The following is a 21999-nucleotide window of genomic DNA, read 5'->3' as shown; positions in this document are numbered from 1 at the left end:
GCTAACCGCAAGGTTGGCAGTTCAAACACATCAGATACACCATAGGAGAAAGATGAGTCTGTTTGCTTGCATAACGATTTACAATCTAGGTAGCGTCAATATTAGTTGGAATCAACTTGTTGGCAGTTGAGTCTGGGAGAGAGCCAACCAAACAAGTATTAGAGAGCAGACTCCAACTTCACAAACAGCATTACTCAACGTCCCATATGCAAAAAGGCATCTCTCTTTCCATCTCATTCTTCAGTCATCACCAAGAGGAATCCTCCATCGAAGAAAGGGTAACTTCAGCTCAAGTAGAAAGAAAATGTTTTGGAAATATTGGTGGCAACATATGTACAAGTACGATTAATACAACTGCATGAGGGATTGATTTTTAAGAGCCCCCCCAATAAAACAGTAACAATAAAAAAAGAGTGACATCAAAAAGAACCATTATGGAAATGAGAGCACTCTTAAGTTGAGATCAACTTCTTCCTAGAAAGCATACCTACTATGGTGAAGTGCAATTGCTGACACATGGCTCTCTATCCTTGTCTTCATAACTCCAAATAAATGATTGGGTGGGACTCTACAAATAGAGTGTATGAAACATTCATAGGGGGAACTGGCCAGTTTGCCATTCCTGTGGGCCTCAGAGAGCCATCTCAGAAGCAGAGATCAGGGAAACCCTGTGACCATGAAGAAAGAAGGGCATATTCAAAATTCCTGTCTGACATGGCAGAGAGATACCAGGGGTCGGAGCACACAGACCCCGGGGCAGAAGAGAGAAGAGCACCGAGACCATGAGGCAGAGCAGAGGGCTTCCCTGTTCATGTAACAAGGCAGAGGCCAAGGGGCCACGCAGCTAAGAGGACAAGGATCAAAGAAAAGCGTGCCTACTAGCATGGCTAAGACTTTGGTGAAACACATTACTGCATCCTCAACATTTTGTAACCTGCTAGCTTTCCTGATAAACCCCATAATCCTGAGTATTATCTGTCTATAAGTTCAATGTGGCCACTGCAACAAATGATTGAAGTAGAGAGCTATGGGATAGTCTGGGTGTCAGAAGAGGGTAAGAAAGATGCAGGGGAAAGGAAAAAAAAAGATGCAGGGTGGAGGTATGTCTGACCCTTTGCATTCTGACAATCAGTCTTGGGCTGATGTAAAACTGTACTCTCTTTCTCTCTACTAAAGTCAAAGGAGAAAGGATTTCATGCCGTTTCCTTCACCCACTTGTAAATGTAAAACATTTCCACTAGTCTAAGTTAAATCTTTACAACTAAACTATTAATACTGGTATTTTGTGGATAAAAACCTGAGATTTATAAGGGCAACCTGTCCAAAATTACTTAAATCCTGGAAAACCCAAGAACTAAACTCAGGGCTGACTCTAAATACTATAGAAAAAAAAAAAAATCAAGTTTCAGCTGCAAAGTCTCCTGGAGAAATCTAACAAAGATTATTTGTTGTTTGAATGTAGAGTTCAGACTGCAAACAGGAGCGAAGAAGAAGTTAGGGAACTAAGGCCTAGAGAGCATTTCATTATCCCCAGGCTTCTGAATTGACGTGAACATTCTAACAGCCCTATGTGGCAGAGACAAGCTACTGAATTACCAGGGAGAAGTACGTGATCCTAGAAGATGTCATCTGAATTGCGACTACAGAATAAGGAGTCTACTGTCAGATGAACAAGCCACAGTGGGGAGGGCAATCCACCAGAAGGAACAATATTCATGAGTGACCATCAGACTTCCAGACTGAAAGTAGCCTAGCGGAGAAAGACACAGGAGTCCCAAATGTCCACCAGGCTCTCTTCCTTACCTCATCAGGCCTCTGCTCAAATGTCATCTGATCTGAGACTTGCCCCCTCACCCATCTCTTCGCTCTCTTTTTTCTATCCAACACATCACTCACCTGGAATATATATGTCTATTTTTTGGTGCCTCACCCCTCCCTCAACTAGAATGTAGTTCCCTCTGACCGCTGACATGTTGTTGACTGATGTTGTATATTCTAGTGCATACGCACAGGAGGCCCTTAGGAAAAGATGTGAAAGAAAAAAATGCGTAATAGGAAATGAGATGAATTACAGTGCTTTGCATGCCATTCTATGGAGCTTGGGCTTGACTCGATTTCCGTTAAGTTGCCCTTGAAGGTGCTTCAGGAAAAGAAGGATGACTGACTACAGCATGGGCAAAGGGCAAAGGATAATGTAGAAGAAGGGATGTAGAATGAAGAACAAAATGGAGGGGGCAGCAAAGGAGGCCAATTAGGAAATCATTAAAATGCCAGGCAACACATGCTAACTATCTAAATCACGACAGTTTTCTTTTTATGTTATGTAATGCTTAGTGGTTTTAAAGAGAGTCTGATTAAGGAGAAAGCAAGCAATACATTAAGAAAGAGTTTTTTCCAAAGTTTACCTGAGAGCAGGAGCCGAGGAGTCATTCACTTTGAGTAAAATGACAGAGTCTGACTCTAAACAAAGAAACAAGGGCATTTCATTATTAATAAAATTTCACAATCGTACTTTCTAGATGTCTACAGTTCAAGGGTCCACACTTTATTATAGTGTATTCCACAAAAATAAGGTAGCATGCAAAAATAAAGATGAGATGGAAGAGATAGGAGGTAGGTCCATTTCCAGAGACCACAAGTAAGCCTGAGTGAAGAGCTTGCCTCACTCACAACTAAGGCAATCACTATACTTGTTCTTTAGCATCTGCTTTGGAGTCATGCTTACTCTGTTTCCTCCTCCTGTTCCTAGGAATTAAGAACACACCAAGATTTCTTTTAAAACTTTAGTTCATAAACTACTATGAAATTCACTAAGATCTTAGAGAGGAGTGAAAATAATAGAACTATAGGAGAAACAATAGAGTCTTTAAAGAGTAAGTTTTATTTCCCTACTTTTTTTGCATTAAATACTCAAAAGCAGGAACCATGTCCTTCTAAAGAACTGATTAGAACCTCCTTTAAAATACTTAGGAAATTATATAGGAAACAACTAAGCCACATTATCTAGTTAGTGCATCTGTTTCAGTCTGGCTATATCTAAGCATTTGATCATCAACGGCTAAGAGTGTTTTTGTTTTGTTTTATTAAATGGCAGTTTGTAAATCACCTGACAAAATTTAATACACATCTTCATGAATATACCTGAATTTACAATGATTTATAAGCAAAAACTTTAGCATTCAATTAAGAATTTCCCAGAAAGGATTAAAAAATCAAACAAGCCGAGGAAGCAGAAAGGAGCTCCAAGACTAGCATTCCATCTGTCAAAAGATCCCTCAAGTCTAACCATCCAATCTAAAAGTTGTATTTAGTTACGTCCCATAACTACACACATAATCTCTACCCAACTAAGGAAGGCGACAACTACAGAAACGAAAACCCATCGTGGCCAATCCTTCATGGAGTACTTCTAAGAAACAGAATGATGGTTAGCTGAAAGCTGGGAAAGAACTGTTTCCAAAACTAGCTGACAGCCATTCTATGCATATTTAATAAGCATCACGTAGTTTGCACTTATGCTGCATTGCTTACTTGATTTTCCATGTCTGGAATTTGAGACTATGTAATTTTCAGTACTAGAAGTAGAACAAATGCTGAAGTAACTTGGCTAAATGTACTCTGACAATCAAATTTTTAAATAAAATGTTGCATCAAATCATTTGCATCTTTATATAAGAAAATATGTGAGCTATTTATATACTTAGTCTACTTTTGGCCTGATTTGTTGAGTTATGTATGTCTAAGTTATCTTATATGTTAAGTTTTTCATGTATTACAATCTTGCCTGGAATTTACATGAACAGAAAACACAGGTAAGCGGCTATCAGGATCAAAAGCGCATTTCTGAGACCATTTTTACCTTCAGATTGTGTATTTGAAGCTGGTAAATTATCTGACTGATGCAGAAGTGAGTGGTGCTGGTTGGGTTGATGGGGAGGCTCTGAATCTTTGGATCCAAATGAAGCAACTTCTGGGGTATATGATGATAGGGGATACAGACTGTGGGATAGCTGTTCCTGGGTAGTTGAAATGCTCGCTGATCCAGATGATGAAGTATCTGAACCAATGATCTGAGTTGCATAAGAATTTCCATTTTTTAACGGTGGCTCTTTCAAAGTATTCTTAGTGGAACTAAGACATCGAGACCTACCAAGAGAAGAACCTAGTGTCAAAGTCAAGTAACAAACTGTAGAGCTAAATTCATTTGAAATATGTTTCTGTGACTTACAGATATAAAGGAAAATGTGTTGTGGGTTTGGCTACTGAAAACTGCTTCCCTGTGACCATCTGTAGCAGCTGTCTGTAAATCTCTTTTTCTTCTTCTTGAATAGTCTAAAAATGGGGGGAAAAAAACAAAGCTTAAACATATACAACGAGGCAAGTATTTTCCAAAGCAGCATCTAAACTCCTCAATGTTTAGTCAAAGTCCTAATAGTGTCTTGGAGAGATATAAGAATTACTGTATATTAAAATTAATCTAGAGAACTATGCAGCATAACAAAACATATATAACGAGAGGTGGAGTAACAGACATATCAAGTCATATATTTTGAAAAACTATGAAGCACACATGTAAATAACAGTACACAGGACAGGAAAACAAAAGGTCAGCAGACCATCACTTTTGAGTCACATAATAGAAAGTTCAAGAAATAAACATTTGCTGGAATTCAGGATTACAACAAATTCCATGATTCCTGACACACATAAGACAAAGCAGAAGGAAGTACCCAGACAAATCAAGATCAATGAGAGACGTAGGTAACCTAACATAAAAATATGGACCCCAAAACAAGCCAGACCAAAGCACCCATTTTAAAAATGGGCCGAAGGCATGAATAGTTTACCTAAGAAGACATTAAGGCAGCCACCAAACATAAAAAATACTAGCCATCTAAGAGATGTAAGTCAAAACAACAATGAGATACCAGCCCACCGGAAAGCAAAGTTCAAATGAGCTGACAGCAAATGCTAGGGAGGGTACAGGGAGACTGGACCCTCATGCTGTAAAGCAGCAGAGCCACCGTGAAAAGCATGGGAACAGAAGTATCAAGACTCAGCAATAGCACTATTTGTTATACTCCCATATACCAAATACGTAGCAATGTTTCCTACAGCGGGCAATACTGCCCCTTGCGGGGCACTTGAACTAGGGGGGGGGCGCTATAAAAGCAGATACCTACATTTCATCCTGGATTATGGGTGATAGTACAAAAGTTTTTAATTGCTAGGCGACAATGAGAAATTCTATTACTGAAAAGGGGTAAATAGGCCAAATAAGTTTGGGAACCTATGCTCTAGGAAATAAAGAATATAGCACAAACAGCTATATGCACATCCATATTCATCGCAGCACTATTCATAATCGCAAGAAGATAGAAATAACTTAAGTACTCATCGAAGGAAGAATGGATAAAGCAACTTTGGTACATACTCACAAGCACATACTACACACTGCTAAAGAGCAACAATGAAACTGAGAAACATCTGATGACATGGATGGACTTAAGAGTTAGACCAGCAGAACTGGACAAATACTAGTACAAACAATTGTGTACGGCCACTGTTGTAGGAGGGGTGGGAAGGGGAGAGGGAAGGAGAAGCAATAGACTAAAAGGTATACAGGTGTTAACTGTAGAGATGGGGAATATACTGTAAGAGGGAGATGGGGAAAAATGAGAGGGGCAGGAGACAGGCAAGCCATTGTAGCTGTTTAAGTTATTGAATGCAAAAATGATTACTTGATATTTAAATGTCCACTTGATTCACAATAAAAAGTGTGAAAGAAATACAAGAACTCAGGTAAAATTTCCTGGGGCTCAAAAGGTTTCGAGGACATGAACCACTCCAAGATGGACTTGGGACAGGCTTAAAAGGGAAAGATTTCTCCTATGCGGACACACGGCAGTGATGGCTTCATAGGGCACACTCAATCCCTAGCATCTCTGCACTGCAGGAAGAAAGGAAACTGGTGTGGCGGTTGCAGGGACCAGCCGAAGGGCCGGGCCGGAGGGCTCTCTGGGAGGTTATCTGGTTATTCGGCCGGCGAAGTAAGGGAAAGGGAGAAGCACCAAGCAGTTGAGAGGAGGAGCATGCCCTCTCAGCCTTTCTAGGGTATCATCACTGATCTTTACTTTCCAAATACGAGGATGACCGAACGCAGTAACCAACTGTGAAACACACTGTAAATTCTAACACATGTTATCATTCATGTACAGCTCCATAGCAGCCAGTCCAGAATTAATGACTATACACAATAAATCTGAAACAGGTACAATCATACTTCATATTGTGCAATTTATGCACTGTATTGCATTCTCAGGATTTTCTTTTCCTCTACTAGTAAAGCATACGAGCTAAAAGACCTTACTCCAGATAACTAAAATATGTAAATTAACAGGATCTTCATTTTTCTTTTATATTGAGTAAAAATTATTCCTAGTTAAGGAGCAGGGGCAGGTATTTATCAAATCCAGTTAATAGATTTACAAAAGGAAGCAAGAGTCTCGAAAGGGCCACTAAGGAGAGGAGATCGTTTTACGTATGAGAAGCCGCTCAGGCAATACCGAAAGATATGTACAGTCTGATATCATACAGAGGACCCTAAGGAAAAAATGAAGTTCTGCTAAAACACCTCTTTCGTTCCTCCCGAGCAGATGAACACACTCAAGAAATGTAAGTAAAAAATTCACAGGAAGAACTAAGTAAATGGATAGTTAATGAGCACATAAAATTAGAGGTTAACAAAGTGAAAGATCCTAGTTTTCAGGAGCCTTAGGGGCAGTTTTCTTACCTCTTCTGCTGTGCTAACATGTCGCCTCTGAGTTTTCTTGGGGCTCAAAAGGTTTCGACGACAGGAACCACCCCAAGATGGACTTGGGAGAGGCTTAATCGGAAAAGACTTTTCATATGCAGATACATGGCAGTGATGGTTTGACTTCCCCATGAAAGTGTTTGATAATCCACTTTAAAGAGTGAGAAAAGATTAAGAACAGCAAGTGAGATAAATCTATTATTTTCACTTTCAGAAAAATAACAAAAATAAACAATGAAATATGCTCCATGCAAGGAGAATATATAAGAAATGATGTCACTTAGTTCATATGGGTTATGCATCTGGCTCCGTGGTTTCAGAGATCTTTAGATTACTAAGCGATGTAATTTTTTAATAGTTAATATTACATAATGAACCCTGGTGGTGCCGCGAGATAAGCGTTGGGCTGCTAAAGTGCCGGAAGTTCAAAGCCCCTCGTCGCTGAGGGAGAAAGACAAGGCTGTCTGCTGCTGTAAAGATTTACAGTCTTGGAAACCCAACGGAGCAGGTTTACTTTGTCCCACAGTGTCACTTTAGGAGCCCTGGAGATGTAGTGGTTAAGCAATGGATTGCAATTCAAATGTTTGGGAGTTCAAAACCACCAGCAGCCTATCCACAGAAAGCCTAGGTTTTCTACTCCCATAAACAGCTGCAGTCTCAGAAACCCATAGGGAGCTGCTATGTCACAGCACTGACTCCTGAGTTTGGCAGTGAATTTGGAGCTTATGGGGTCCCTATGAGATGGAGCGGGGCGCCACAGTAAGGAGTGGGGCTGTAGCTCTTGAGGAGCCCTGATGGCACGGGGTTAAGGTCTCAGTTGCTAACCAACAAGATGCAGTTCAAGCCCACTGGCCCCTCCAGGGGGAAAGATGTGGCAGTCTCCTTCTCAAGAGAACAGCCACGGAAGCCCTGTGGCACAACTCTACAAGCCGTCGCATTACTGAGATTCACAAGCTGTGAATTCCTCCAGTAAGGAACCACAAAGGCATGTGGCACGATAGAACGATAATCAAACTAGTCTACTTTAGAAAACTGTTTTAGGACTACGAAACAAACACAGCATTTTGTCTTCTACCTCTGCATCCTCCTGACTCCCGAGCTTTTATCTATTTTCTTTTTCTTAATTAAAAAAAAACTTTCAGTAGTTTTATTGGCATATAATTAATGAAACATACAATTCAATAGTTCAATCATCTTTTAAAAAAAATTTTAGTTCGATCATCTTAAGAAGAGTTGTACAGTCATCACCACAATCAATTTTACATTTTCTTCCTTCTTTGACTCAGTTTTTGTTTTTTTCTTCTTTTTGGAAGGGATTTGGGATCTAGTTTATTTTTCATCTATTACACATCCAAATGTATAAAAAGACCCCCTCAAAGGCTGCAAGCAGGCAAGAACCATGAGAAATCTACCTTTGGTTTGCTTCAGAAAGACATATTGCACTATAAAAGTTTAAAAAACTGGTTCAACAATTTTGTTAGTTTCAATACCAGCTAATAAAAGTTCAATAACTGAGTGTGGGTTTGGGGGGTACAGCCTACGCACATATACATGAAAACCGTAAAAGCTATCTGATTTTGCTAGTAGTGCATGTAGATTTTAAACTGGCTCCCCAACTCACCCCAACCCCGAGCTCCTTTGGAAATTAAGGTTAGCTATGTAAAGTTGAAGAAAGTTGATGCCTCTCCATGTGGGTTTTAGACTGCATTTCAAAGTTATTAAAAAGACCAGCAGAGGGCTCCCTTCAGTCATTCAGACGGCTAGCACGCAGTACTCTGCTGCTTCTCCAGGCTCAACACTGATTGACCTCCTTTGAAGGAGAACTTTGATTTTCTTTCTTTCTTGATATTATTTGTACCTTAACCAGTAAGAAAAAGCATTTCCATGAAATAAAAAGCCGGCTTCATCTCAAAGGCAATACATTAAAGTTTGCTCTTTGTGCTCTAGCTGATCTATCAATACGTAGCAACGTTGAGTTTTTTTCTAGTTCATACATACGGATTTCACACAAAACATGTTCAAACATGTCTCTGCGATCTATGGATGATTGTAAACCAGTTCTGTCAGTAATCTACTTATTTTAGTCTCATTGGGGTGCCTACAGCAAGACCATTTTCTCCTGTGCCACAGAAATAAAAACAATTCTGAGGTCAGGGATAGTAGCCACTCTTGAGTAAAACCTAAGTGGCTATCATCCCAAAGGATCCAAACTTTCCAGCTAGGGAATGCTGCCCACACACAACAGTTTTCAAATGGATCGACTATCTTAAGGAATATCAAGAAGACCTCGAAGATGAGCCAAGCAAGGGAAGAATTCTCATCCTAAACAAACGAAGAAGCTACGGCTGAAGTGCAGAAGCTGGTGGAAGGACACTGCACAATCAGCACTGATGGAATAGCTGTTGCACTTGCTATCTCACATGGTTTCGCAGTTTCAATTTTAAGAGGGCATTTTGACCTCAGCAAGCTTTCAGTTCAAGGTGCCAAAAATGTTACACAAAGATGAGCTTAGTTCAAAGAGGTGTTCTTTCCATCTGTCTCTGAGGCACCAGGATGAGTCTTGGATTTACCAAAATGATCCAAGGAAATCCTTAAACACATTTGTGCAGGAAACCTTACCCCATCCACTGTACATCCCAAATCTTGCCCTTTAGACTGCTTTTTATTCCACAAACTCCAAGTACATTGAAAAAGAACATAATTTGAGTTCTTGCAGGATGCCCAAACTGTCACTTTGTCTTGGTGTAAATTGATGAGCACAGAAATTCTGGGGGAAAAGTTAGAGAAATAACAACACAGTCCTCAGAAAGATACAGACCAGGGTTCAGCAAACTGCGGCTTGCAAGCTCTTTGTGGCTCTTTTAGTACAGTGGCTCTGAATTAAAACTGAAGATTTGTAAAGGCTATTCTTCAAATAATAGTGATTTTATTTGTCTGAAGAAATTTATTTATGGCTCTCAAGTAATTTTTAAGTTGTTGTAAGGGGGCGATTGGCTCTTCCACCTTAAAAGTTTGCCAACCCCGGGTATATACAAAAGCACAAGACAGATGGCAGACTTCACAAGAACAAGAACAGAAGCGAGAAGAGCTAGTGGCCCACGCTGGTCCAGTACTCCAACATGACAAGCCTATACCCATCCCTGGGGGCAGAGTCTTCCTGAGAGAGGTCAATGGCACATCCTGGAACATCACTGGTTTCTTTTGGTTAGCAGTCCAACCCTTAACTGCTGCTCCACCAGGAGTTCTTCTTCCATGTAATTTAGACTTTGTTTTTGAATGTGCAAAAGCCATTCTTTCCTTCTCTATCAGAATAGAGACACACAGATGACTGAGTTGCTTACACTGGACAATACATACAATCAATTCTTTAAATCTGCAATGTGCTATGTACCCAAGTGAAGTCAGTCAGCCCAGGTCTAAAGAAAACCAGCAAGCATACACATGCTCTCCCTTTCTCAACTCCTCAGACTCTCATGACTTCTTTGTGTGTTAGACGAGGGACAAGCAAGGACTTAGACTTTCAGGAAGAGGAAATTCTCTTAGGATGGGCAGTATACTTTGTTTAGTAAAGATGTAATGGCACCATTGCTCACTGGATAGCCTGTGAACAGCAGACCTGGAATTTTACCCTAACAGCCGTATGAAAGCCTTCAGGAAAGCTCCTAATCCACTCCTAACTATCCTCAAAACCCTCTCCTCCAACAAGCTTAGGTGATCATCATAATTCAGCACCAGATAATTTAAATGTGAAGCTTTAACATGGATCTGTCCATATCTCTACTGTATGAAGTTGAAAAATTGTATTCGTTTTACATGCCCATGTAATAATGCCCATTCCCACCCACCCCCACCCCCTTAGAACTGTGAAAGGGTTTGTGCAGTAGATGGTAACCTACCTTGAGGTTTTGCGGGTTTCCAGGAAAAGACTCCGGCTGTTTCTTGATTTTTGCAAAGTTAATCCTGATGTTGGAGTAGAACTTCTCCACTGGCCGTTTGCATTCTGGCAAAAGGTTCTTAAATCGCCTGAGCCAAGAAGACTGTCAGGAGAAGGGTTTTCTAAAAGAACAAAAAACTTGAGTAAGTTCAAGAATCCCACCTAAAGCTGGTGCCTTACATGAGTGCAACCGTGTCCAACGCTGTATTCTAAAGTAATGTGGCATATCACTCTGTCTCTAACGGAAGAATGGTCCCAGGCTCAACTGCCAGGAGAGTCTGCAGTAAGGGAACATCTACAAACTATAATTGATTCAGCCATACTAACCTGAAAATTGATGAAGGAGCTGAATCCTGCCACAGCCATGTGCCTTATCTGCATCAATGTGACTCCGTGGTGTCCACCAAAAGTCAACATTTTACCCCAACTATATCTTGCAAGCACTCCCAGGCCTGGGCCTGAAAGAAGGTAGGCCAGACCAGTAAGAAACCAGGTGGAGGGCCAAGGAGACTTTAATTCAAATGAACAACAGTCATTGCTTAATAAGCAGTGGGTGTCACTTTCTGGTAGGTACCTTGTTTATGCCTCAGGGCTCGCAGAGAAGAGAGAACCCAGTGCTGCTTACTCTGCTCGGGGATGGCAAGAATGCCCCGTCGCGTGCATCTGGTTTTAGTATGATAATCTTCAGTCACTTTATGCCCAAGAGTTATCAGGTATACCAATATGCCAATGCTTGTTATTGCCATCAGGCTTACTAAAGATAATCTGAATTTTCTGATGTGATGATTTATGAGCTGAGGTGACAAAAATACCTGTAGTTTCTGCTTAGTAGGCTTTTAAAAAAGTATTGCTTTTCTCCTCCCCTTTAGCAGTATCAAGCAGCTTAACTCTTTCAAAATAGCTGCAGACATTAGGCTATGGAATTATGTGCTTCCATGGGAAAAGGGGCAGAATTCTCTACCTTCAGAACGTTCAATGTTCACATTAATTTGAAAGTGCTTTCAAAGAATATAATCATAAGTCTTTGTACAATGTTGTGTATTTGTTATTTAAAAGATTTAATGTATCTTTCAACACCCAACCAAAAAGGCAGCATACAAAAATGTGTTTTGAAAATTTTAAGTTGGTCAGATATCAAGATTTAGATAAAACAAGAGGAAAAAAATTAAGTCAGAGATGCTACTGTTGATTCACTAACAGATGAACCTAGCCAAATAAGTAAAATAAGTTAAATTTACTTTTAAAATAAACTAGAGCTATTTTTCCTTGTAATCAGTTCCTATGGTTAGCATCCATTCCTATTATTTTAAAAATAGCGAAATCAGGCTAAAGAAAAGTTTCATTCAAGGATCAGAGAACTATTTTCTGTAAGGACAAAGTATTAACAGTACAAATCTTTGCCTCACACTTTTTGGTTAAAATATGATCAGGGAAATATCTAATGAGAAAGGGCTATTTGAAGAGAAATTCTATCAAGAAATTCCATTTACCCGGGGAGGTATGAAATTTGAGACTAAGGGCAAGCCAAAGGAAGCTGGCGAGTAAGTGACAGTGGCTTCACCTTTAACTTGCGAGGAGAAAGCACATGACTCCTCAGCTTCACCAGAATAATAAGCTCGTTCCACCTTCCCCCAATGACCAGCCCTTCGGTACTGACATAATCAACAGAGGGCTGCCGTTACTTCTTGCTGAAGTGAAGGTTTAATCTGGAACTGTGTCATCCCTAAGCAATCAGAATGACAGAGGCCACAAGTAAAATTACACACCATGTACCTACATTTAAAACTAGAAGGAAATGCATCAAAAATAGATTTGTGTGGCAATGACATGATGATGGCGCTCTTTCTAGTTTGCACACTGTCTAAGTGGAGTAAGCAATACTTTTACGTGCATAAGGTAAACTTTGCATTAAAAAGAACATGTCAAGCAGTAACTTACTGTGGAAGTAAGCATCACCTGCTCTCGTAACTGTAAGATTTACTGGTCGCTAAAATGGCCGGGCACTTTAAATCACCTTTCCTACCAATTACCACTCTGGCAGCCTAATCTGACATCTCTTCTCAGCATGAGCATAATAATTTATTTTCCTCTTAATTTACTGTCCTCTGTTCAATTAAAATGTTTACATTTTGTTCATTGTGCTCTTGAGGCCTTAGAACCTTACCATTACTAACTAGGTTATTAAAGTTTAAGTCTTGTATTTCCCCGATTATTTTTTTTAAGTCTTAAAAAAAAAGTAGCACTTGTAATTGTCTAGTCAGAAATGAACTGAGAGTTGGATCTGTAAACTAGATCTGTGTGGAGAGGCAGACACAGTAAAACACAAGCAGGAAGCTCCAGACCTTGAGGGTGGCCACTTTCACTTTGGTGGAGGAACAGATAGCAGGGTAAGACAGGAAGCAAATACCAACACAGTCAAACGTCAGGTGACCCAAGCTAATGAACGGAGGACCTCAAGCTAGCCAGTCCAATCAAGAAGGCACAAGGCAACTAATCCCCACAGAAGTCCACGTGAGGGTCATAAAGAATATACCAAGTTCCGCAGGACTTGTAAGGAACTGGAAAGGATGCGGCAAAGGAGAACGATTTCCAAAGAACCATGTAATCAACATCATGGATCATACATGTAGGAAATGAGATGAAGCATCCTTTGCTCTGTACATTTTCACCAGAAAAATATTTTTAAGTACATGAAAAAAATAACATTTTAATGAAAAACTTCATTTTAAGAAAAAACACACACTCTTAAAATTTTAAAAGAAAACAATATACCCTCTTGGCATTCAGAGATTTTACAGACTGTCTGTTAAGGAGCAGCAGTGATCAGGCTCACTAGATCACTAGATCAGGGGGAGAGAAAATTGGCAAAGGCACACATCTGAGTCCTCAGTGAATAAACTGTGAGTTATTCCCTGCAGTTACTCTCTTTCCATCGTTACGTATACAGTCATTACCAGAAATTACTTTTCGTTTTCTAAGAAGTGACCTTCAAATAAGAGCAAGAATTTGGGGAAAGATTTAGATATGGTTATCAACTTGTGCTATCAGGAAAAATTATGGGAAAAAATGTAACTCTTAAGAACCCTGTGACTCAGGAGAAAGCCAGCCACCGGGTCAAATAGCGCCATAAGCAAGAGAATGAGGGTCTGAGATTTCCTCCTTTGTGAATATCAAGAGGCTACTGACGTTCAAACTCTCTACAGACAGATAGGTATATATCCACGCACGTGCGCGCGCACGCGCACACACACACACACTTTGTAATAGCTGAAAATGGTGGCGGAATGGGAAAGCAACCAAAACCAATAGTGAAGCAAAAAGGCAGGCTCATTATTCCAAATCAGTAACCCATGTTTTCTAATAAAAAATAATTAGGAATTTCAGAAAGATAATACTATGTAATACTTTAGAACACTACTACTACTACTATTTTTTTTTACTAACAGTGACTCAATAGGACAGAATAGAATTACCATGTGTTTGTGAATATATTAATATTTATGGGAGCGAACTGTCTCATCTTTCTCCTATGGAGTAGCTGCTGGGTTTGAACTGCTGATCTCATGGTTTTCAGTCCAATGCTTACATCACTATAGCACCAGGGCTCCATAGTGTGCCACACTGCCCTATATGGAAACATACTGGTATATCTGTAGTAAAATTTATAAATATTTCTATTTAGAGAAATAAAGACAAAGAATAAATAGCTTCATGACAGTTCATGTAGCTTTTGTCAAGAAATGAAATCAAGGGCCAAGTTAGGTTTTAATGTCAAATGAGATGGGGGATTTTTTTTTAAGTTTTAGGGACTTTGAAATTGCATATAAGAAATGCATATAATTAAATTCCAAAGAAATGGGAAATTATAAATATGAGCAGTACTATGTAAACAGTTGAAAAAGTAAATTTCTAAATACTGAGCTACAAAAAGGTATACTATGTACTGAAGCATACAATGTGTATCAAGTATGTGCACACATTAAAATCAAGAGGAAAAGTCTTCAATAAGAATGGTATTTACTTTCTGAGAAGTGTGACGGATTCTTTTACACACATTCTATACATATTATGTGGAGGCCACGGACCACCCCAGGATAAGAAATCCAGTGCCCAGGATAGATAAATTACCACCCACTCAGATGACATTTAAATATAATACAGAGCTACAAGTATCATACTAATCTCTTTTTAGGGGATGAGAGCCCACTTGGCTGACAAAGAACACTGACGGAGCCAAATAACAATACCACATGTACTCATAAGACGACCCAAATATCAGGCAAGGCGCCTAATTTTACCATAAAAACTGCATTAACTATGTGCTAAAAAATAACTCGGCTTATTCACGAGTATATACAGTTAATTATTTGTATGTCATATTTATGACCTCCATTTATCTTTGTAAAATTCCCAGTGTGGCATGGTCAATGGGATTATTAGTACGATCTTTCTGTAAGCAGACTGAGGCATGCATGAGAGTAAAAGGACGTGTGAGAACCACTGAATGTTCAAGGGTTAACAATGTCTGCAATCTTCCTGGGTCACACTTCCAGGAGGCAAATCCAAAAAACTCTTTATTTCCCCAGACGGAAGCAGATCATTGGGGCTTCAAAGGTTGAGGGGTAAATGATAAGTCAGGCAGGGAAGAGGACAGGCGTAGCCTAGCGAATGCCGACTTCGTCCTTATGGATCACAAGTTGAAGAGGTGCGCCCTTGGATAAGCAAGCATGGCTGTGGCAGGTGCTAGACAGAAATGTGGGGTTAATACTCGAGGCCCGACAGAGGGATAAGCTTTGGTAGAAGTAACTTTTCAGCTTTCATACTAGAACAGAAATAAGCAAGCTCTGTGCTTCAATCAATGCAAAACAGCACCCCTACTATCAAACGCATTTTTATAAAGCCATGTTCCTTTTTTACAATGGCTTTTGACAAGTAGAAAAATGGAATGCTAAATTATTTTTAAAATATTAATATTTGGTTGAGATGTCAATATTTTATCACACACACACACAAAAGCTTATTTAAACAAAGTACTATTTTGCTTTTGACTTTACTTTGTTTTTCCTTTATAGATGGCAAAGACAATCTGCTAGAAAAGAATCTGAAATATACAGTGCCTTGACTCCATGAAATGTGTCATACCTGAGTAGTAATTTGGACTATAAGCTTCATTTCTTGTGGAACATGTGAAAGATCCGTCCAAATTTCCTTGCCTGGAAGGTAAAATCTAAACCAAACAAGAGAATTTTTGATAACTAATTTTGCAAAAACAGCCTAAAAAAAATATATTACTGAACAAAATCATGATATATTTCAGAACTCAAGCTAATAATGCAACAGATGTATTAATAAGAAAGGAAAACACAATCTGATGAAATGATCTGAGGATTAAAGGAGGGCAAATGAGTAACTATCAGTGACATAGTGTAATTTGAGGACTGAAAGGCTCTGCTGCTGCTGTGGGGGACATCAAGTCAGTTCTGACCCGGACCACCCTACGCACAACAGAGTGAAACACTGCCCCGTCCTCCTAACTGTCCCGATGCTTAAGCCACTGCTGCAGCCACCGTGTCCATCCTTCTCCTCGAGGGCCTTCCTCTTCTGGGCTGCTCCTCTACTTCACTAAGCATGATGTCCTTCTCAAATACACGACAAACAGGTGTTTCATACAGCCTGTTCTGAAAGCCAATTGCGACACATAGTAAGTCTCCACTGGTAAGATCAATCTGGCTTACTCTTGGTAAATTTAGAATTAAATCTTAACCAAGAGGTATAATAATCTCAGTACAAATCTGGAAATGTATGGCTCTATCTTCAGTTATCAAAATGAGGGCAGGATGTGATGTGGGTCCTACAAAGTACTTAGTGCCTAAGAGCCAAGGATGCTCCCCATCCCGATCTACCTAGAACAGATTCACACAGCGAAGACAACCAGCTGTCCTCTAGAGAAAGACTGTGTTGCACTAGTACTTCTAAAACATGAATGTGCATATCCATCTGCTAAAGACATCATTAAAATGTAGATTCTGATTCAGAAGCCTGAGGTTATTTATGCTTTTCTGAACAAGCTCCCAGCTGACAATTCTGCTGATCCTGGGGCTAGGCTTTGAAAAACTACACTTTCTAGCACAAGGAAGCCCCAGAACTATTGCTGCACATTTATACATTTCCCCATTTGATATGGTGCAATTTTATGATACTACTCTAAAAAGAAAGACATCCTGGTGACAGAATGGTTAAGCACTAGGCTACACGAATTCAAAGGTCAGCAATTCAAAGCCACTAGTGGCTCTATGGGAGAAAAGATTTGGCAATTTGTTCCTGTAAAGATTAATTTAGGAAACCATATAGCGGCAGTTCTAATCCTAACCTGTCACAAGGGAAGTCGAACTTCACTCTGCAGCACAGAGTTTTGAAAGAATGCTTATCTGATAGCTCTGATCAAAGCTCAATACGAAGGCTCAAAAAGTCAATAAATAGTATTTTCACCTTGTAGGTGCAGTGATGCATATAAGCTGGGCTTATGAAAAAAAGTTGTTGTAAGTAGCTCCACTGTTGTAAACGATAATTTGTGCAGAAACAGTGCAAACAAACAAAAAGAACATTTATCTAGGTATTGGTAATTGTAGGACTCAGAGAAACAAGGGAAGAATTTTCTATAAAATACAGCTCTCAAAAAACTCACTTAGGGGAATACTCTAAAACAGATGTGGTGCTGATTGTACAATTCCCCTTGATAGGATTAACAACTTAAATATTCAATTATATGATATGTAAATTGTGTGCCAATAAAAATGTTGAATTAGTTAAAACAAAGAGATTCACTAAAGACTTCTTGTCTTTAATAAATACAACAGAATCCCAAATAGTGATACTTTGGTTGTTGAATAAACAGCTCCATGCTCAAACTTTCCACTACCTCAACAGCAAAGTTTAAAAAAAAAAAATCTGCTCAGTGTTCATTAATTTTGTTCCATACTCAAACTGAAAATCCAACTTGAAAAAGAGGCTGAGAGTGAGTCACACACACACCGAGTCTTGCCCAGGCTCTTGCGCAGACAACATGTAGTGCTTCTGTCAGGGAGCAGAAACATCTGTTGTGCACTTTATTTGTGAAAAATGCAATTTAATTTACTGTACTGTGTTTTGAAATTTAATGTACTATATTTGTAGTGTTCAGATGTTTTAGGGGGTATTTTCAAACAGGCTATTAACTTTGAGTTAAAGTCCTGGAAAAATGAATTTTAGTAGTATTATTTTGGGGCATCAGAATCAATTATTTGGTTTTCCATTATTTCTTATAGGAAAAATATGCTCAGTTCTCAAACTTTTCGATTTATGAAAGTAACTTTGGAACAAATTTGAGTTTTACAAGTGAGGTGTGATCACTGTTCTCAAATTCTTGATTCTAAAAAGGTTTTCTATATACTTGTACTTTTTAGTGGCAGTTAAACTACATCAGATGAAAACCTTCAAAAAAAACTTTTAAGGAAATTATATAACTATAGGCTGGATACAAACCGCAATACATAAATTGCTGACTTGTACAGATTAAACTCTTAAGTGACTGGACACTGCACAAACAATGGGAGTTGGTGATAAGGCAAAACTTTCAATAATATTCAATGACGGTTGTAGAACCATGCCTACAGATTAATATATATCATAATAAGGCAAGGAGGGCATTAAAATAGTAAGTATATAGTAATCCCCGGTGACCACTGGGCAACCTCAACGCAAGAGATCCAAACCAAAGTCCAATGATCAACAGTTTTATATGCTTGGGCTAGCAGTCATTTCCTTCTCACTCTAATTTCAGCCTGAAGTCCAAGGGCTATATGTGAGTTTGAGGAAAAGCCCAGTTGGATGAAAACTTAATATAAAAGCCAATATAATGAATTAATAAAGGGGAAGAAAATGATTCCTAACCTGATGGTCAGAAACTGAGAGCTGGTCCTCTGATAACGCTGTCTGTGGTAGCAGATGAGCTCTGAATACGGTGTTGTGGTTCATTAAAGTCACTTCTCCGAAATCCATCTTCATTCTATCAGGAGTATCATCTGGAGAAAGAAGGCAAATTACTTCAAGTCTCATAATTCCAAAACTTTTTTTCCTGTGAATCAGTTTTTTTTTTGCCTAACAGGATTCACAACAAACAACTCTACAGTAAGATAAAACCTTCCCTCAAAACTATCCAATGGCAAGAAATTTTCACTATCCAAAGAGGTCCCAGGTGCAGAAACTGGCTCTCTGGAATTGGTTTGACAACATTTACCCAATACTTCAAACCTAGTACAAATGTTAAAGCAGTGTAACACAAAGCTCTAAAAATAATGACTTTCTTCAACAATTTGATTGGCATATAATTCACCTATCGTACAATTTAGTAGTTCAATCACTTCAAGAAGAGTTGTAAAACAATTACTCAATAAGTTTTAGAACATCTTCTTCATTTTTATACTCAGTTATTAGTTCTTCATTTCCCCCCAACTTTTCTTGCCATACCCTGTTACTGTCTCCCTAGATTTACCTCTCCGGAATTCCATAGAAAGAAAAACCTTAAAAACAGTAACAAAGTAAAACAAATAAAAACCTCAACTGAACAGAAAGCAGAAATTATTAAAAACTGGAACAAATTTAAGTAGATCATACGGGAGAGCAAATGACAGGTTGCTACATCTTAACCTAACTGCATCTACAATAATCCACTTCGCTATAGCACCCCTATCTTCATGATGGCGAGCATCACACAGGACCCTGTCATAAGAAATAATAGTTCTTAGATTGGAGCTAGAACTAAGTGCAAGCCCGAATTCACTCATGCTTTTCTATGGTTTACGCATGGCTCTGATTCCTCTTACAGCAGTGGTTCTCAACCTTCATAATGCCGTGACCCTTTAATACAGTTCCTCAGTTTGTGGTGACCCCCAACCAAAAAATTATTTTCGTTGCTACTTCATAACTGTAATTTTGCTACTGTTATGAATCGTAATATAAATATCTGATTGGCAGTATGCATTTTGTTAAAAATTGAACATAAAAAACAGAAAATATGCTGAAAAACTGGGGTTTCCCAGTGGTACCCCAGTGAGGTGTAACATCTCGCTGAGTCCCAACCCAGGTAATGGGACGAGCGTCTGCTATCCTCGAGGGTGATTGCCGTTTCTCCGCTGTTCATTCAAAGCCTCACTGACACTGCATGTGCGAAGGATGTGGCATGAATGGATGTCATCTGGTAAGCCCGACTAACAAAAGGAGGAAATCTCATGAAGCCTGACAGAGTTAATAGCAAAGTGGGTTCCAGATGCATGGGAAGACATTCCAGATGATGAGACGTGCCTTCCAGAAATGTAGTATTCGTAATGCTATGGATGGCAGTGAAGACTGCGCTTTGTATGAAAATGACAGCGGGGATGGTGATGACGGCGATCTCAGTGAGGACAGCGTCATCTATGATGACCTCACACCAGCTGAAGCTCTGCACTGGGAGACGGATGATGATGAGGAATCCAGGTTTGAAGGATTTTAACTCTTTACATTTTAGCTTGGTTGCTGATTGAGCTCAGGGAATCATACTCTTTAGGTATCATTGTTGATACCTTATTGTTTTTGTTGAACCTATTTTCCACTTACTGTGCAGGTTTACTAATGTTAAATGACTTGTCCTTTTATTTGTGTTTATTTAAAATACATATTTAAATACATTACCCCACGGATGTCTCAATTTTTAGAAATTTTATTTTCGTTTTGATGATTGAAACTCACCAATAGCTTCTGCATTTCTCACCCTAGGCTTCTACTCGAGTCAATCAGTTTTTCTGATTTCCCAGGTAATAATTAGGTAGCTCGGCTTAGACTCGGGTCGGCTTATACTCGAGTATATGCAGTGATTAATCACAAAAACAATATGGAATTACACATTGTGAAATATTCATTTCTAATGACAAATGAAATTTTGTCTTGAAGCATGGTGTAGCATGGCTAACAGTCTTCATGCTGGGTACTCAGATGTGGGCATGTTTGCAAGTGGGCGGACCCACCTGGAGACAGATAAGAGGAGCGGTGTCTCGGTTCCTAAGACCATCAGAAATATGTTTTCCATCAGAAATATGTTTTCTGATGGTCTTAGGCGACTCCTGTGAAAAGGTCGCCCGACCCCCAAAAGGGTTGAGACCTCAGGTTGAGGAGCGCTGCCTTAAAGGTATCCTTGTCATTTTATGTTAGAGAACATTACCCATCATTCCCTAGGACATCACTTCCACGGCCATCAAGAACAATGACATCTTCTTGAAAGAAGTCTTAAAATGCCTTACCTGTAGTAAACATTTAAATATAAAAAGATTTTGGTGGGGAAATGTCCCCATACAGAAAAAGTACTGTTCACATTGGCTTAGTACCTGTTTTAACTTGAATAGGTGTTTTGAAAAATCAACCCAAGATTGTTTTTTGTTTTTTCTGTAAAAAGTGTAATTTTTTTTGGGGGGGGGAGGGAGAGGAGCTGATACCAAGGGCTCAATATAAAGCACATAATGATGGCAACATATGTACAAATATGCTTGCTACAACTGATGTATGAATAGTTACAAGATCTGTAGGAATCCCCTATAAAATGATCTTTTTTTAAAAAAGTGTAATTCATTGGCATGAGTACTAACAAATACCTGCTCAGTCATCATACCACCATGGCAGGATCTTTTTTTTGAGACAGCAGTTATTACAAGAGATACAGAGTGAATGAAGGGGGAAGTGCAAAGTGGAGACCCAAGGCCCAAGTGTCGGCCACTAGAGATCCCTTCACAGAGGGGTTTAGGAGAGGAGATGGGTTAGTCAGGGTGCGAGGTAGTACCGATGAAGAACACAGCTTTCCCCCAGATCCTGGATGCTTCCTCCCCCCAACTACCATGATCCGAATTCTACCTTGCAGGACTGGATAGGGCAGAGGTTGTACACTGGTGCATATGGGAGCTGGAGGCACAGGGAATCCAGGGTGGACAATACCTTCAGGACCAGGGGTGTGAGGGGCGATGCTGGGAGAGTGGAGGATGAGTGGGTTGGAAAGGGGGAACTGATTACAAGGATCCATCCACATGTGACCTCCTCCCTGGGAGATGGACGGCAGAGAAGGGGGGAAGGGAGACTCCGGATAGGGCAAGATATGGCAAAATAACAACCTATAAATTATCAAGGGCTCATGAGGGAGCGGAGAGCAGGGAGGGAGGGGAAAAAAAAAAAAGAGGACCTGATGCAAAGG

The 21999-nt window shown here is 39.5% G+C and overlaps 1 protein-coding gene across 2 annotated transcripts in view; it reads right to left on the bottom strand.

The window, feature by feature from the left end:
• The window catches only part of SENP1 (SUMO specific peptidase 1), a 47345-nt gene that overhangs the window by 20405 nt on the left and 4941 nt on the right, over nt 1-21999 (bottom strand). For both annotated transcript variants that reach the window (XM_075551814.1, XM_075551813.1), the window contains exons 3-9: nt 18678-18808; nt 15891-15975; nt 10711-10870; nt 6794-6965; nt 4229-4332; nt 3860-4146; nt 2406-2460 (exon numbers count right to left, since the gene is read on the bottom strand). In XM_075551814.1, the coding sequence (XP_075407929.1) occupies nt 2406-2460; nt 3860-4146; nt 4229-4332; nt 6794-6965; nt 10711-10870; nt 15891-15975; nt 18678-18808 (994 nt within the window). The remainder of the gene's footprint in view (nt 1-2405; nt 2461-3859; nt 4147-4228; nt 4333-6793; nt 6966-10710; nt 10871-15890; nt 15976-18677; nt 18809-21999) is intronic.

Source organism: Tenrec ecaudatus, chromosome 6 (genome assembly GCF_050624435.1).
Source record: "Tenrec ecaudatus isolate mTenEca1 chromosome 6, mTenEca1.hap1, whole genome shotgun sequence".
Classification (NCBI taxonomy): Eukaryota; Metazoa; Chordata; class Mammalia; order Afrosoricida; family Tenrecidae; genus Tenrec; species Tenrec ecaudatus.
Note: the sequence above shows the minus strand (reverse complement) of the source record. Positions and strands in the feature narration are given on the sequence as shown.